The 15,581-nt window shown below is 34.6% G+C and overlaps 1 protein-coding gene across 5 annotated transcripts in view; it reads right to left on the minus strand.

Moving 5' to 3' along the window:
• LOC143257556 (mitogen-activated protein kinase kinase kinase 4-like) overlaps positions 1 to 15,581 on the minus strand; it is a 129,542-nt gene that overhangs the window by 86,501 nt on the left and 27,460 nt on the right. For all 5 annotated transcript variants that reach the window (XR_013031927.1, XM_076516411.1, XM_076516410.1 and 2 more), the window contains exon 5: positions 11,284 to 11,529. Coding sequence is in view for 4 of the 5 variants with exons in the window: in XM_076516411.1 (XP_076372526.1) it covers positions 11,284 to 11,529 (246 nt within the window). In the remaining variant the exon portion in view is untranslated. The remainder of the gene's footprint in view (positions 1 to 11,283; positions 11,530 to 15,581) is intronic.

The following is a 15,581-nucleotide window of genomic DNA, read 5'->3' on the forward strand; positions in this document are numbered from 1 at the left end:
ATGGTCTTGATAAAGGAGGTCCAAGATTCAAAAACAAAAAATCCTGGTTGACATGCCACCTTGATAAGAAAAACGAGATACCACAATGGAATTGTCAGAGTGAAGCCTTAAGTCTTCCCCTTAATGAGCCCAAACCATAAGGTATTGCCTTCTGAAGAGAAAGAAGGACTAAACATTATGTGGGAAGCTTTAATGTAGATGCACATTGACACTGAAATTCCTGAATATTGATACATGTACCTCATCCCCAAAGCAAAGCATTCATGAAGAGATGGAACTCTGGACAAAATGGCAGCAGAGAAACCCATATTTTAGTAGTATCCTGACTTAATAACCCCTCAAGACTGAAGAATGATCATGACTAAGAAAACTGAGTAAACTGGCAAATCAATGTTTATGATCCCTTTGTTGCATAAAGACGATTAAAAGAATCTTGTGATTTCATTACAAAGGCATGAGAGTTGCAAGTAATGCCCATGATTCCAAAAAAGACAGAACCATCCATACAGTGGGAAAAGGAGAGGTGAGAAATACTTAGATTTTTTTGTTCCATGATGTTGAGCTACATGGGAGTTGGCTGAAACTGACTAAGATATGTCATAAAAATATATCCTGACTTATATATTTGTGTTCGAGTGAGTACAGGTGACTCAGCTCTAATAATGAAGCTTGCCTTGGTTATTCCTGAAAGTAGAATCCAGGTGTGAAATTCTGCCAAGTGATGAGATGGTGCAAACAATAACCAGTCATTCATCAAATGGTGTGTGCATATACCTAAGGAAAGAAGGTGATGAGGAAAAACAAACTCATATAATTCTGCAGAACACATATGGTGTCAATGCTAGTCTGAAGGTCAGTGTCCTGACTGCAGTACCTCATCCTTGTACATAAAATGCATGTAGTTGTAGGATGCTCCCACAATGGAAATGTGTACATAGGAGTTCACAGCATTTAACTTAGACATCCACAATCTAGTAAGCAAATTTCTAATCAGAGTGAGGAATGACTCATTTGGGAACCTTGAGGGATATAGAAAACTAATATAGACAAGAAAGATCGATAACTGGAAGCCAATCTCCTGTCTTCTTATGCACAACAAATACACAGAAGTAAAACACTGGAAGAACTAACACAACTCTTTCACTACCACAGACCAATAAATTCTTATAGCTCTAAAATCCAAGGATTTGTAGCATGTGTAAGCACTCTGAGTTAGGTGGATATTGGTGGAAGATATGAGCTGAATAACTTTGCCTGAGTCAAAAACTTGTAGCATCTAAAAATTCTTAGAACGGAGCCCACACGAATCCCAGATGCATATAATAGTCACAAAACCACTGGCAGTGTTCCAATCAAATGACAGAACCCTTGGATAAAGATAGAATAGATCTAATCTGGCTACCAATGAACTGAGGAGTTGAAGTCAAGTGTTAAGACCTGCAAATAGAAGTGGAACTATGATCCTATTTTAAGAGCCAATGAAAGTTGAGATGTCAGTGACAACAGGGATGAATGAAGAAGCTGATAATTGAACTAAAGTGTATGAAACAATGGTTTCACATCATCATAAATGAAACTGGTGATCCTAAGAGTCCTCCAACAAAGTGAATTGAAAGGAAAACTAAGTCTTGGATTTTAGAGTTGTAAGTTTGTAGACTTACCCTGTCCCATAAAGAGAAATAAATCTATTAAGGATGACTGTAAACTCTGCCTTAGAATATGCTTCCACCTGGCAGTGTTAAGATAAATCATGAAGTTCCTACAACCATGTTGGATAAGGCAGAAATATCCCTTTATGTAACTGAGAAGTAAACTTCTCAACATGAACCAAAATGTCTGTGAATGGGGAGAAAACTCAAACTTTGGCCCCACACCATTCAACCATCAAATAAGTTGCAGTTCAAAAGCTAGAAAGGAAAGACCCCAAACATCATACTCTCAATGAACCAACAGGAAAAAACAGACCAAAGGACGCAGCTTATTCCAAAGTGGTTTCTTAATATTTTTATAAGGCATTTGAAGACTACTTTGATTACCATTGACTAGCACAAATTTGGTTCAGGTACGTTTGTTTTGTTAAAGCATAGGCTATCTGTTGTATCCACTAGAAATAAATAAAAACCCTGTAACCCAAGTCCATTCACTGAAAGAGTCAAAGTTGCACATTGTTTGCTTGTTTTTGAATTTTGCACAAAGCTACTGATAGTTACCTAATTTAGCAGAGTAAGGGTGGAGGGAAGGCAACTAGTCATCACCACCCACTGCCAACTCTTAGACTACTCTTCTACCAGTGAATAGTGGGATTGACCACACATTATAATGCCCCCACAGTGAGCATGTTCAGTGTGATGGGGATTTCAACCTCTGACCATCAAATCACAAATCTAGCACCCTAACCACCTAGCTATGCTGGGCATAGGTTGCATATACCCATAACTGAGATAGTGGCTCTAGAAGTAAGTTATCTGTGAATTTTTTTTAGGCTTGGGGACATAATAAAGAGCATACAGTATGAGAAGCAGGACATACTTAGATATACCCATACGAGGTTCATGAGTACTAGCAAACCTACTAGTTCTTTCCGAATTTAGATAAGTAAAAAACCAGAATGAGAAAAAGCAACTACTAATAACAACTACCAAACAGTTTCTTGAGATAAGACTTACAAAGTTGAAGTCCAGAAAGCAAAGAAACCCATGTAAATTCCAGAAACAAAATTAATCTGGCATTGTATTCTAAAGACAGTTGTTATGGGTATTAAAACTTTAACTAAAACAATCTGGCATTTCCTAAGAAGGAAATGAGGTTTATAAAACACATAGGAGCAATTTTACCAACTGTGGTAGTAATTATGCAGGACTTCAAAAAGAAAGTGTACAGAGGAAAGACTGGAACAAAGTTAAACAAACAATTTAGGAAAAGCAGACTGAGGATGAGAGAGATTCAAAGTATAAGAATATTCTCAAATTGGAAGAACAGATTAAACAGATTAGAGCACTAATAGAAGAGGATGATCCCATCCATAAAGTCATAGAGTGCACCAGAAAAAGATCTGAATATGAGATAAGGGAAAGAGAAGAAAGCCCAGATTTTTATGGGTCATGCAATAAGGTCTACTATGAACCATTAAAAACAACTGTGGTAAGATGAATAATGTCCTGAAATATCAGGTCATCAAAAGATGAGGTTATCTGTATACGTCTGGGTTAGAAGAACCAGAAGCAAATGCAGAAGGTGGAAGAGTTAATGGTCAAAATTGTACGAAGAATGAAGATATGACAGAAGTTGCAAAAGCAAGAAGCTGTGTGTCCTGTGCCTGAAGCAAAGGTAGTAGGATAGGATGAATAACTTACTGTATAATGGTGGTAATGTTGCTAATCATCAGAGTACCTTGAGTACACAGTGAAGCAGAATAAAGTTTCTGTTCAATAATGAACAGATCCTAGGTGGCTTCACAAAGATGATTTTGAGAATTCATAATCAACAAGATCAAGGAATATGAAATTTTGTTTGTTTTGTTGTATCTTTTATTAAAAAATATAGTTAAGGTAATTGTTATGAGAAATGTCAACTGAGAAAATTAACAAGTCTAAACAGAGTAAAACTCAAGAAAAGAATGTACTTTTTGTTTACACAAAGTGTTTGAGTAGTGCCTAAAGAGCTTGTGTTGTTCTTCTGTTGATAGAAAGATATTCTAATGACACTTGCAAAACAGATTACTGCAGCACAGACTATAAGGTATAAATATGAGAAATCATTTAGTTACTTTGTGCAAGAAATTTTTGGCACTAATATCAAGATGCTAATAAACTGTTCTTTTTAAGATGGGTATTAATTTAAATCATGAATTATTTGACTGTGTAAACTAATTATGATAAGTTTACAAATCTCTAAAACTGCAAATATACAATTACTAAATTTACAGATAGTTTTATTTAATCATTCTCAAGAACATATTATAGGGCATGGTTATGTAATACAATTTTTATTATTCTACATTACTTCATTACAAAGTACAGTACTTCACCTATCTCAACACATTACTAAAATGAAATTCCAATCATTATTTATTTTATGACCATTACATATTTAGTGCTAATTACAGCACATCATAATTCTACAGTTTCAAATTGATGTAAAATATTCAAATATTACATTAATAAATGAAGTTTAGAGCACTTTCTGTTAAAAAAGAGGAAAAATTCAAACCTTATCAGGTGAGCTACATGTACACATTATAACTACAAAGCCAACTGAAAATTGTTTCTTTTTCTAAGACTGTTTCTTTGATGATGAGGTTCATTGCAAAATAATTGCACTGTAGTTGTAGATAACCTTTGCAAAACATGTTAGACACTAACAGATAATCTTGATGTTACATCTTCTTCAAAATCAATTACCTCAGAAACTTTCTAGTGCAACAGCACTTATCCAAAATTAGGCCAGTTTTGTCTGGTTTTCAGTATTATTTGGTTACTTACACAAGTATTTTTAAATAAATTTCAATGTTGTGTGTCACTAATGTTTCAATTATCTTTTTTATTTTTCTTTTGATGAGTTTCATAACTCAGTATATACTATTTAATTAACATCTCCTAACAAACCATAAATTATGCAAATCAGAAGTAAAAATTAATTCTAAATTAATGAAGTCTATGTTAAACAATGAACAAAAAACATTTAATATCATAATTCTGATATGGTAACTTTCTTCCTCTTACATAATAGTGTTTCTTGATTAATGCTGCCCTCTATGTGTTCAATTTCTTTTGCTTGCCACAAGCATTTAAGCTTCCACCTAACCCCATGGATTTAACATAGTGCAGTTGCACTGTACCACATAAAAGCATGTGACAACCCTCCCCCAATAGGAGTGAAACACATGGAGAGCTGTCATAACTGTTTCACCCTGGATCACAGAGTTTAATCTCACTTCTCAATTTAGCACTCAAGTGACTAGACTTTTTGATTAAAGAACTTTTAATTTTCAAATATTTTGTTACTTTATACTTAATTTTTGAACTTAAACGTTTGACTTCGACAACTAACAGCATTTCAGTACAAGTTGATTTCCTTTTGTGAATTTTCTTCTTCTCTTGAAACAACAATTAGTTGTTGTTGGATTGTTTTTTTATCAAGACTTTTGTTTTGGTGCATTTATCCACTGAAAATTCAATAATAAATTTGAGGTTTATTGTCACAACAACTTAAACTGCTCGAACTGCTATGGTTCAACCACTTGTTACAATGAACACAGGTAAAATTTTCTTGGCAGAGGAGGTTTCAACACTTGACTTCCAAAAAATGAAGTCATTAATGTAGTTAGGAGGCCTTCTTGACCCTTAACAGTTCTATCCTGCTCTGGGGACAATGGAAAAAAGGATGAAGACTTGGAAGGTTTTTTTCCCCTCTGCCTTTGTTTACACAGTGCAGCTTTTTCCAGTTGAAATTGATGTAACAAGATTTTCTGGACTTAGTATCACAAGTTTATGTTCTTATTCCAAGTGTTGTTTGATCATCCCCTTCCTTATTACATAACACACCTGCTCCAGAACTTTTTTCTTCCCTTGCTTGATATCAGGGTCCAGGATGAGCATCTTGTAGACCAATTATGTTAGGGGAATTAACATGCCACCCCCCCTCACTTTTCTGAGGCTAATGCATTGGCTTTTCATCAGGTTTTGAATTCTTTTTGGATTATCAACAGTGGGATTCTTCAATTCCAGTGTGGTGTTCAGACCCTGATACCTAAAGTGTTTTTCTCCCATGCACAGCTCTCATGCCTTTATTTAACTTGAACTCCTTGTTACCTCTCTTTTATTCACATTTTAGTTTGAAGCTATCCATTATTACCCAGAGGGGATTTCAATAGCTCTATTATTGGCCATGTTATTGTATTTGTTCTTCCAAGCTCTGTTTCTTCACACTTGAATCCTGTGTTGTTGGAATCTTTGAGAAGAAGTTGCCCTTCTAACATGGGTGCATTTGCTCCCATATCATTAAAACATTATGCATGGCTTCCTTTTTTTTGTTCACCAGTCTGTTTTTTTGTTCACCAGTGTGAAGCCAGACAATCTCTCATTTTTCCCATATCCTCCCTGACCACTTGTCTGTCTCTGTCATCCCCTGCTCCTATATCTGTATCCTACCCCTCTCCTTCCACCACTTACCCGTTCCCTTTGCTCAGGCTTTTGAGGCAAATTATTATGTATTCCCTACCAACCCATTTGTTGACAAAGGTATTGGGAGCTATTTGGTTGGTACAGGACTGGTAGAGGCAAGACTGCAAAATTTTGTCCACTTATAAAGAACCTTCACTACAGATATTTGGGTTCTACAAGTCTTATCAGAAGAACTGTCTCTTCTTTTCCACACACATCCTACCTCATTGTTTTCCTCAGTTCCCTCCCCTTTCCAAGACAGTTCAGGACTTTTTTTCCAAAGGCATTAAAGAATCTGTAGATCATTCCCTGTGAGGATTCTATTCATGGTTGTTTGTTGTCCCAAAAAACACAATGGACTGTGGCTGATCATTGACCCTTCTGATCTAAACTGTTACAAAGACCTTTCTTAATTCACCATGGAATCATTCTTATCTCTAGTGGGGTTTTTACTTCAGGTATATGGATGATGTAGATTGATGGGTCTGATGTGTATCTCTACAACCCCATATCACCAGAATCACATCAGTTTGCCCACAAGGACTGGGTCTACCAATCCAGAACCCTTCCCTTAATACATTCTGGTCTGGTGGTCAAGGCTTTCACCTAATGACTCCACTCTCAAGGGCTTAATTTTCATCACTGCATGGATGACTGGCTTGTTCAAGATCCCGTAATAGCACTTCTCTCCTGCCACACTCAGTTTCTTCTCAGAGGGGCTGCATGGATGGGTTGGCTAATCAAGTAAGAGCCATTCTGTTCCAGACACTACATCTTGTTCACCTTGTAGTCCTTCTCAGCTCCTACCTCAGTCATGCCCAGCCTTCTCTGGTTAAACTAAACTCTATGGAGCTGACAGTTCAGAAAGCACAATCCTCTTTTACTTCATTTATGCTGGAGGTTCTATTATTTTTGAGGACTTGGGTATCCTTGGAAGCCCTCATTCTCCTGGGTTGGGCCAGCATGAGGGCTCTTCAGTGGGATTTATATGATCAACAGGAGCTTGTCAGAGATCTCCTGAATTCCTCTCCACTTTTCAACAGTTTTGCTTGATGACTAAACAAAGACACCATTATACCTAGAGTTTCCCTTCCATTTCCAAAATAAGATATATACCTCTCAGAAAGATTGGATAGAATATTTGGATTTCCAAGAGATCTCAGGTTAATGGTCAAGTCCAATTTCATATTTATCTTCTGTAACTTTTAGCTGTTCATAAGAGCTCTGGAACATTTTCTTCTCCTTCTGAAGGGCAAGTCAGCCACGATCCATTCTTAGAACTCAGCCATGATCTCTTATGCCACCCAGCAAAAAAGCCCCATTCATGGGTCGTTTCTTTAAAAATATCAGATCTTCTGTTCTGGACACGTGTCGATGTGTTCACCACCAGGCTTGCCACATTTCAGGTGCTTTCAATCTTGTTGCAAATCAGTTATCTAATTTCAACACAATTATTCCTATAGAGAGGTTTCTTGATCCACTGATCTTCTAATGGCTACAATCTCAGTTCAGTATGGTCCAACTGGATGCAGCTGACACTCACCAGAACACCTAGCTCCCTGTCTTTTGATCATCAGTTTCACATCCCTCCATGTTGGCAGATAGATGTTTTCAGCTGGAATTGGAAGAACTTACTTTTATGCTTATTCTCCTATTTGTCTACTTTCCAGAGCCTCATCCATCTTTCAAACCACTCTGTGTCAAGTACCTCTGTTGGTATCATTCTGGCCTACTCAGACTTGGTTCTTCACAAGGTTGTTCAACAATGATCTTTTTGTGTTGACCATTACAGATTACTAAGTGGACTAGTTTCCTACTTTCTTCATATTTATTACCTCTACTGTCATCTCCCTTTTGTTTCATTCCTTTTGTATTCATCTCCCTCATCTGTTGGATTGGAATCTAACCAATAACACTTGGTTGATTGTTCACTGTACCATCTTTTCTTGAAAAGCTATTTCCTCACTATTTTAGCTTGTGAGTATTATCAATTGGATGTGTATGGCATCAATGTCTCATGCATTCTCTTCCACAGCATTTATGTCATCCTTTACCCTGATAAGGCCTTCCTTTGCTAGACCCTAGTAGTTCATGAGGGCAACTTTGCAATCACCCCTATTTCCATACCCTCCATTCCACATTTGTATTCCTATTTCAACTCAGATTGAATCCTGTGTCCAGTCCAAGTTTTAAGACATTATGTGGTGTGCATGACTTCCTTTCTCAGATTTTGTTCCCAATCCTTATCCACTGGAATCCTCTGATTATTAACTTATTAATTTGGCTTATTCCTCCTTACATAACATTTGCCTTTTCCAAGTTTTCTCTCACCATGTCCTTGGTTCCTTGTTTTCATCATCTACTGGAGAAGAACCTTAGATCCAGAGTGGGGACCCCTCCTCATACTTTCAATTTGCATTATCTAGATTGTTTGGCTGTCTACCAGGGTAATTTTCTACTTCTTCTTGTTAGATCCCACTCAGTGTTAAGTGATGCCTATCATAATATACTAATTCATAAATATACCAAGTACAACAAATTTGAGATTCAATGTTCCACAGGACCAATGATAGCTTCTTCCTTGTGGTGTCTTGCATCATAAAGATGACCATACACTTGTGGACTAGGAAGACTGCTGCTCATCCCTGCTTCTCCTTTGATTGAATAAATCATGAAGGGCATACTTTTAAAAACAGAATTTCACAATTACTTGTACTTTTTCCAGTGCTGTGTTCCTATGAACTCTCCAAAGCATTCCACTCCCTTTCTTCCAGAGGAGTATGGGAGTCCTTACCATAGAGGTGGTGAGCAAAGAAGGCTTCCTCCTGTGTGCTTAATGCTACTCAGTTGAAAGTAGGGTGGTAGTGTTCTACCAGTGTACATGGTGTAGAACCCTCCCCTCCTACCATGAATCCAATGTGAAATACCAAATGCCATCTGCTTATGGACTGGAGATGATCAACCAAAATGCAGTTCACTCCCCATCCTACCTGGATATCAGTTCTCATGTAGTATGATGTTGGAATTCAGCTGGACCAGTCAGTTTAAGTCCTCCCATGCGAGTTGGTTGGGACTCTCTTCCTACAGCAGAATGGACAATACATTTCCCATGCTACATGGTTTTAGATTATTTTGAGCATTAACATTACATTCCAATTTCTACATTCATCTTGATATTGGTTTCCAAGTGGAAAGATTTTGGGCAATTTGGATATGCATACATGATAGGCTTGGTTACCAGAACATATTTGCTTCTTCCCTTGTGGTTCCCAGATCTGAGGTGAATGATAGAGAGCTTCATTTTTTATCATAGTCTTTCCCAGTTCCACTGGTTTTAGATGAAATTTATCTCCCAATTATGGTCTGACATCCTCGGAGTAATTCTACATCAAGGGCTTTTTTTGGTTTAAGTTTGTTTTTGTTTTTTTTCTGGTACTGGGCAAACCATTACCTATCCTTCTGGTTTCTGACTGAAGTTCACCTTCCATTTAGAGTTCAAATACAGTTGGTTGAGGTCCTTCTTTCTACCAGGGATAGGCTGTTCCTTTCAATAGTTTGGGACTGTTTTGTTCTTGGTGTCTAATCTCAAAGTGATGTTAGATTTTGTAATCCAGCAGTAGACCACTACACCATAAGAGCATGTCACATTCCTATTGGTGGAGGGTCGTTTTATCCTTTTGTATGCTACTGCATCTGTACCATATGAAACAGATGAAGATACACAGAAGTACAAGGCTAGTAGCAAGCAAAATAAAATTAAGTACATAGGAGTCATCATAAATCAAGAAAAGCAATCTTATAACAGAAAGTAAATGTCTATTGGAATAATAGGAAAACTAAAACCTGTAAATATGATAATTTGCAACCTTAATATATCTTCTTATCATCCATTTCAGATAAATTCATGTAAGTTTTTATAAATGTTTATGCAGTTGTTCTGCACATCATATGGTATTCTTCCTAACCAAATGTTAAAAGTTCATAAAGATGTCTATATATATATATATTTTTATTTAGAAGGAGCTTGCATATTTAAATATTAAGGAACTTGTATTACCTTGACCCTGTGGCTAGCCTCCGTCCCATAGTGACTCGGGTACTTGAAAAATTTGGAACTTTGGGCATATTTCTCTTCTTTACATGTTATTTGGAATATTATGGGATGTAAGCAGTGTTAAAAGTTTATATCTGAATTTTGACAGTAAATACAAAATTGTTTCTTGTCTTTGTCTTGTAAGGATGTTACAAAGACACCTCTAAGCTCCAGCTTCTAGTACAGTTAACCCATGAACAATCAATAGATAAATAGGCAACCTATTAAGTCATTGTGAATATACATTCAAGTTCAGACAATACTGTAAAGTAAGTCAACGTGTTTGTTGTTTTCTTACACTTTACCATCACCTCAAACTGTATGAAAACAGATTTTTAACCACTTACACTAGATATTACTTTTCTTGCTGAATGATGGAGATGTAATCAGATTCATATACAAAAGGGATCTGATTCAAGTGCTCATAAGGTAAGAGTTTTAATAACAAAGATATTCATGCCAATGCTTAACGTTTTACCAATTTCCTCTGTTAAAATTACTTTTTAATAATTTAAGTTAAAGGAGGAATGCAGACAGTTTAATTACTTTGATTAAGAAAAAAAGAAAATAAGTAAAATACTTGGAATGACAGTTAGGAGATTTGGGTTACTAAAATCATAAAATCCAAGGAGTCATAAAATACTTTGGGATTAAACTCCCTTACCAAAACAAAAAGACTCTTAATGCCAAAGCTTTCATTCAATATAGTGTATTTCAACATGTATGAAACCTGGTCACAACAGTGACACTTATGTTTTCAAAGGCCATCAAAAAGTTTATGAAAAATGATACAAATCACATGATACACAATCAAAAACCATTAACATCAGAGCTTTGAGGAAAATTATTGGCAAGGATTGCCATAACTACTGCTATGCATAACAAGGTTAATATCTTTTTGTGTGTGAGATTGTCTCATTAAATTTGTTACTCCTTTACACAAGACTCATACACATTAATACATAGACACACACACTATATATATGTATATACTATATTATTAAATTTTTAACTGCAAGTATGTCTTACCTGTCCAATACTGAGAGATGAAGGTTGGTCAGGTTGTTGTTCTAGCCTCAGCTTCAGACACTCGTGTACTACATCTAGTAAAACTCGAAGAAGAAACAAGAATGGACGATGAAATGTGGGTAAGCACATTTGTTGATATGTTTCAGACCAAACTCCATACTTTGATAGTTCTTCAAGATACTCTCTGCTCCATCTCAGAAGACTGTCTGACCCTCGAGACAGAGGCGTTGGAGGCTCTGTCAGAACCTTTATAATGATCATATCACAAAGCACTGAATAATAAAGGAAATAACACATCAAATGAATTGTTCAAGTAATTCCTAAAATGTCTGAAATAACACCTTGTGCAGGTGTATATTTATAGTCTGACTGTTCATTTCATACACTAAGAAATGAATAACATTCATTATCTAAATGTACCTTAAAGACAAATGATTAGTGGGTTTGCTTATCAGTTAATCAACAGGATTGGTAACTGATTATTCTCACTTGAAACAAACCTTCCCATTTTCAGCTTGTTTTCTTTCTAAGATATTTTCATGTTACCTTTCATTTAACTTGACAGATTTCTCCACGTACAAAAATTTAGGATTAAGTTACTTTTTTTGCATCAAACTGTTGCACATGAACATTTATCATATACACAAAGTAGTACAAAACCTGTAACAAGTTGAAAATACAACTAATACCATTCCAGGTGTTTCTTACTATATATTTTCACAAAACTACTATATTAAAACTAATTCTTCATAAAAATAATGTTCCTTACACTTCCTGTGTTAAACAAGTAAACATCATTAATACAGTTTGTAATAGATAATATAGAATTCTGGGAAAAAAATTGTTCTGATCATAAAATGACAAAAACAGTACAAAGTTCATTTAGAATTTGTTATAAAAACTTGTGATGACACTAGGTGAACTCTTTGTCATATTAAAATCATGGTAATAAAAAATATTTAAAGGTGTTTTGACATGTTTTTCAAACTCCATCATCAGTATGAAAACTTATAAAATAGCTTCCTAAAATATCAATCTTTCAAGCCAGAAATTGTTGTTACAAGTCATAAGTCTTGAAAGAACACATTAAAACGATTAACAGAAGAACATTTAACAGTACAGGTTGGAAGAAAATGTAGAAACAACTTAATACCTTATAATACTAGGTATGTTTTGTTTCATGTCATGTAATTGAAATCAGACTTTCTTTTCCCCTTTTCAGTACTTCCTGTCTAGCTAAAGTCAGTCGTACCTGAATAGTTAAAGTTCTGTTAATGTGAGAAAGATGAATATCTTAATGGTGTTTCACACTGTTATCAGTCCCTGTCAGAGTAATTTCTGAGAAACACAGTTAAGTGAGCAAATTATTCAATGATCAATCTTTTTTTAAAGCAAATAACAAATACCAACTTGTCACAGTTTTGTTTTTTTTATTTATTACGAAGTCTTACCACAGGTAACACTGGTTACGTTTATAGCCTGAAACAAGTGACTGATGCATTAAGTTTAAAGAGTTATTTAGAAATACAAAGTAAGTATGAAAAAGCATCATTATCACCAGACTACAATCCTCTCATTCATAATATGAGTACAAACAGAACAAGTGAGTGCAGAAATATCAACAGAAGGTTCTACTGGATCCACTATTAAATGGCTTGAAACTTGCATACAGGTGCTCATAATGTCTGCATTGTTTTTTACAAGGTATAAAATGGGGCACAAGCCATAATGAATATGTTGTAAATGCAGCATTTGTTTCAATTTATCACGACTGTTACAAAAATCAAGCACAAGATGAATAATGCCATCCGTATTAATATTTACAAAATGGTCTTAAACATCATTATAATGTAATATTTGATTATACCTTGTTTCGATCTTCTTTTAATGTATTTATTCTTACATTATTCTTTGTTCTGTATGTTTGTAGGTTTTACATAACATGTGGTAAAAAAACAATGAAGATTTTATTAACTTTTATCCTTTTTAACCCTTAAAATCAACTGATCCAATCTACACTAAGATTTAAATTGGATGTTTCAATATAATAATACTAGATCAATATAAATATTAAATTTGAATATAAATATTTCAAGATAAAATGTTTGGAGATTAATATGCAATAATGTTGATAATTTCATAACTAATGCCCTGCCATAACCAAAAACCTATCACTTTTGTCAACTAACACAAATTTCTTCTGTACAAATTTAGTGAACAATTTAACTTTAATATTTCCAAGAGATAGCAATTCTGGTTCTAAATTTTCACTAAATTCTTACAGTAGAAGACAAGTTCCTTTCTGACTGAAAATACAAATACTTCCCATCTCTCATACTTCCAAGAAATTCACTTTCTTGAAGTTTTCATCAGTGTCGTTTTGGATGACTTATGCACAAACTATTTCCCTATATTTCTTGATTAAAAGCTTGCACTGCCTTCTATTTTCCAACACACCAGACTTCCAACTATTAGTTTTTTCACAGTTTCTGCAACAATAAGCATTTGGAAAAAATGTATTTGCATTAGTAGTAAAATATGTTGTTTGCATTGCACCAATGATAGCTTTTGATTTCTTTGCATTAGAAGCAGCAACAGAAAATTCAGACTGCATGAAAATTTCAAGTGAATGGGTTGCTTTTTGATAAACAGTAGTTTTCAGTTTCAAGCCACTGCTATTCTTTACAATCAATACATTCAGAAAAGCCAAGGAGTTACTTATTTCTACTTCTCAGGTAAATTTATGAAGTGTTTTGATTATTTAAGTATAATAAAATGTATCCAAACTTTGTGTCATGTTTCCATAAACACAAACATCATCAGTGCATTGAAACCAAATTGTGAAGAAGGTATAGTGCAGATGAAATGACCATAGTTTCAAAATGTTACATAGTATTTCCAACAAAACCAGAAGAGAGAAAAGATCCCACTGAAGTAGCATCCTTCATTTTGAAGCACTAACAGTTCCATAGAAAACAGTTAGATTCCAAGCATTATTCTAAATATTTGAAAATACTGTTAACTGAGATTAGAGTTTTGCAAGAAAGTGAGACATCCTTATTTAGTAAACAATAGCATATAAAAGGGAACTGAGATATATCATGCTTGTTAATTTTTGGGAGACCATAGAGCGATGGAGGAAGGCAATGATAAAAAGATAACCAATGACATGTATCTTTCATAATATCTCCTGCTCTCATAAGTTGGAAAGAAATTTGTTCAATTCCTTCACAGTTTTTACTTATTTTCATGATCTTCTTTGCTCATAAGAACAGTAATGTTTTCTTCAACGTGTTGATATTTTGCATTATAGGAACATGACACCCAAAGTTTGAATGAGTTTTTATTACATTTAAATAATCAATATACTTCTATAAATTTACCTTAGAAGTAGAGACAAGTAACTTTACCTGTATCTCAGAACAGTTGACATGAGTATTAATATTTATCAATAAAAGTGTTAATATCCATACCAGCTGTTCTGAGATACATTTTTATTTCAAGTGGGTTTCTCATCATCAAAAGTAACTTTTCCTGTTCTGGATGTAAAGAATAGCAATGACTTGAAACAAAACTACTTTTCATTGAAAACCAACCCATTCAAACAAATATTAACTTCAAATCTGTCACCTCATATCTGTTATAAACAGTATTATTAAAATCTTAGTATAGCTTGATTTGTTTTGAACTTCACACAGATACAAAATGGATATCTGCACTAGCCACATCTAATTTAGCAGGATATGATTAGAGGGAAGAAAACTAATCATCACCACCCACCACAAATGCTTGGGTTACTCTTACCAATGAATAGTGGAATTGACCATGATATTATAATACCCCCACACCTGAAAGGAGGAGCATATTTGGTAGGATGGAGATTCAAACCTGCAACCCTAAGATAAAATAAAATTAGAAAATTTTCCTTCATATTTGATGTTTACCTTTCATTAAAGAAACCAAACCATGTATTCAGTATAATGTTGTTATAAAAGTAATTATTTTATTTTTTCTTCATATTATTTTATTTGTTTTTACTGTTGAATTTATTTTTCAAACATTATATTAAAAAACCACAATAATAACATTACTTATGTTTCTTGACCTCATAACATTATCTTATTAGGCTTCAGACTTATTGTTGTAAAGAAACTCAGGAAATGTTCTAACTTTTCATCATTGCTAGGCAACTTGTGATCGTTCTCCTAAACAGTGTTTTTTATTGAATGTCTTGCACCTGTAGCAGATTTAAATAAATGAGCCAAAACTTATGCATTAATAAAATTGTGATAGTGGAA

The sequence above is a fragment of the Tachypleus tridentatus genome, chromosome 7 (genome assembly GCF_004210375.1).
Source record: "Tachypleus tridentatus isolate NWPU-2018 chromosome 7, ASM421037v1, whole genome shotgun sequence".
NCBI lineage: Eukaryota > Metazoa > Arthropoda > Merostomata > Xiphosura > Limulidae > Tachypleus > Tachypleus tridentatus.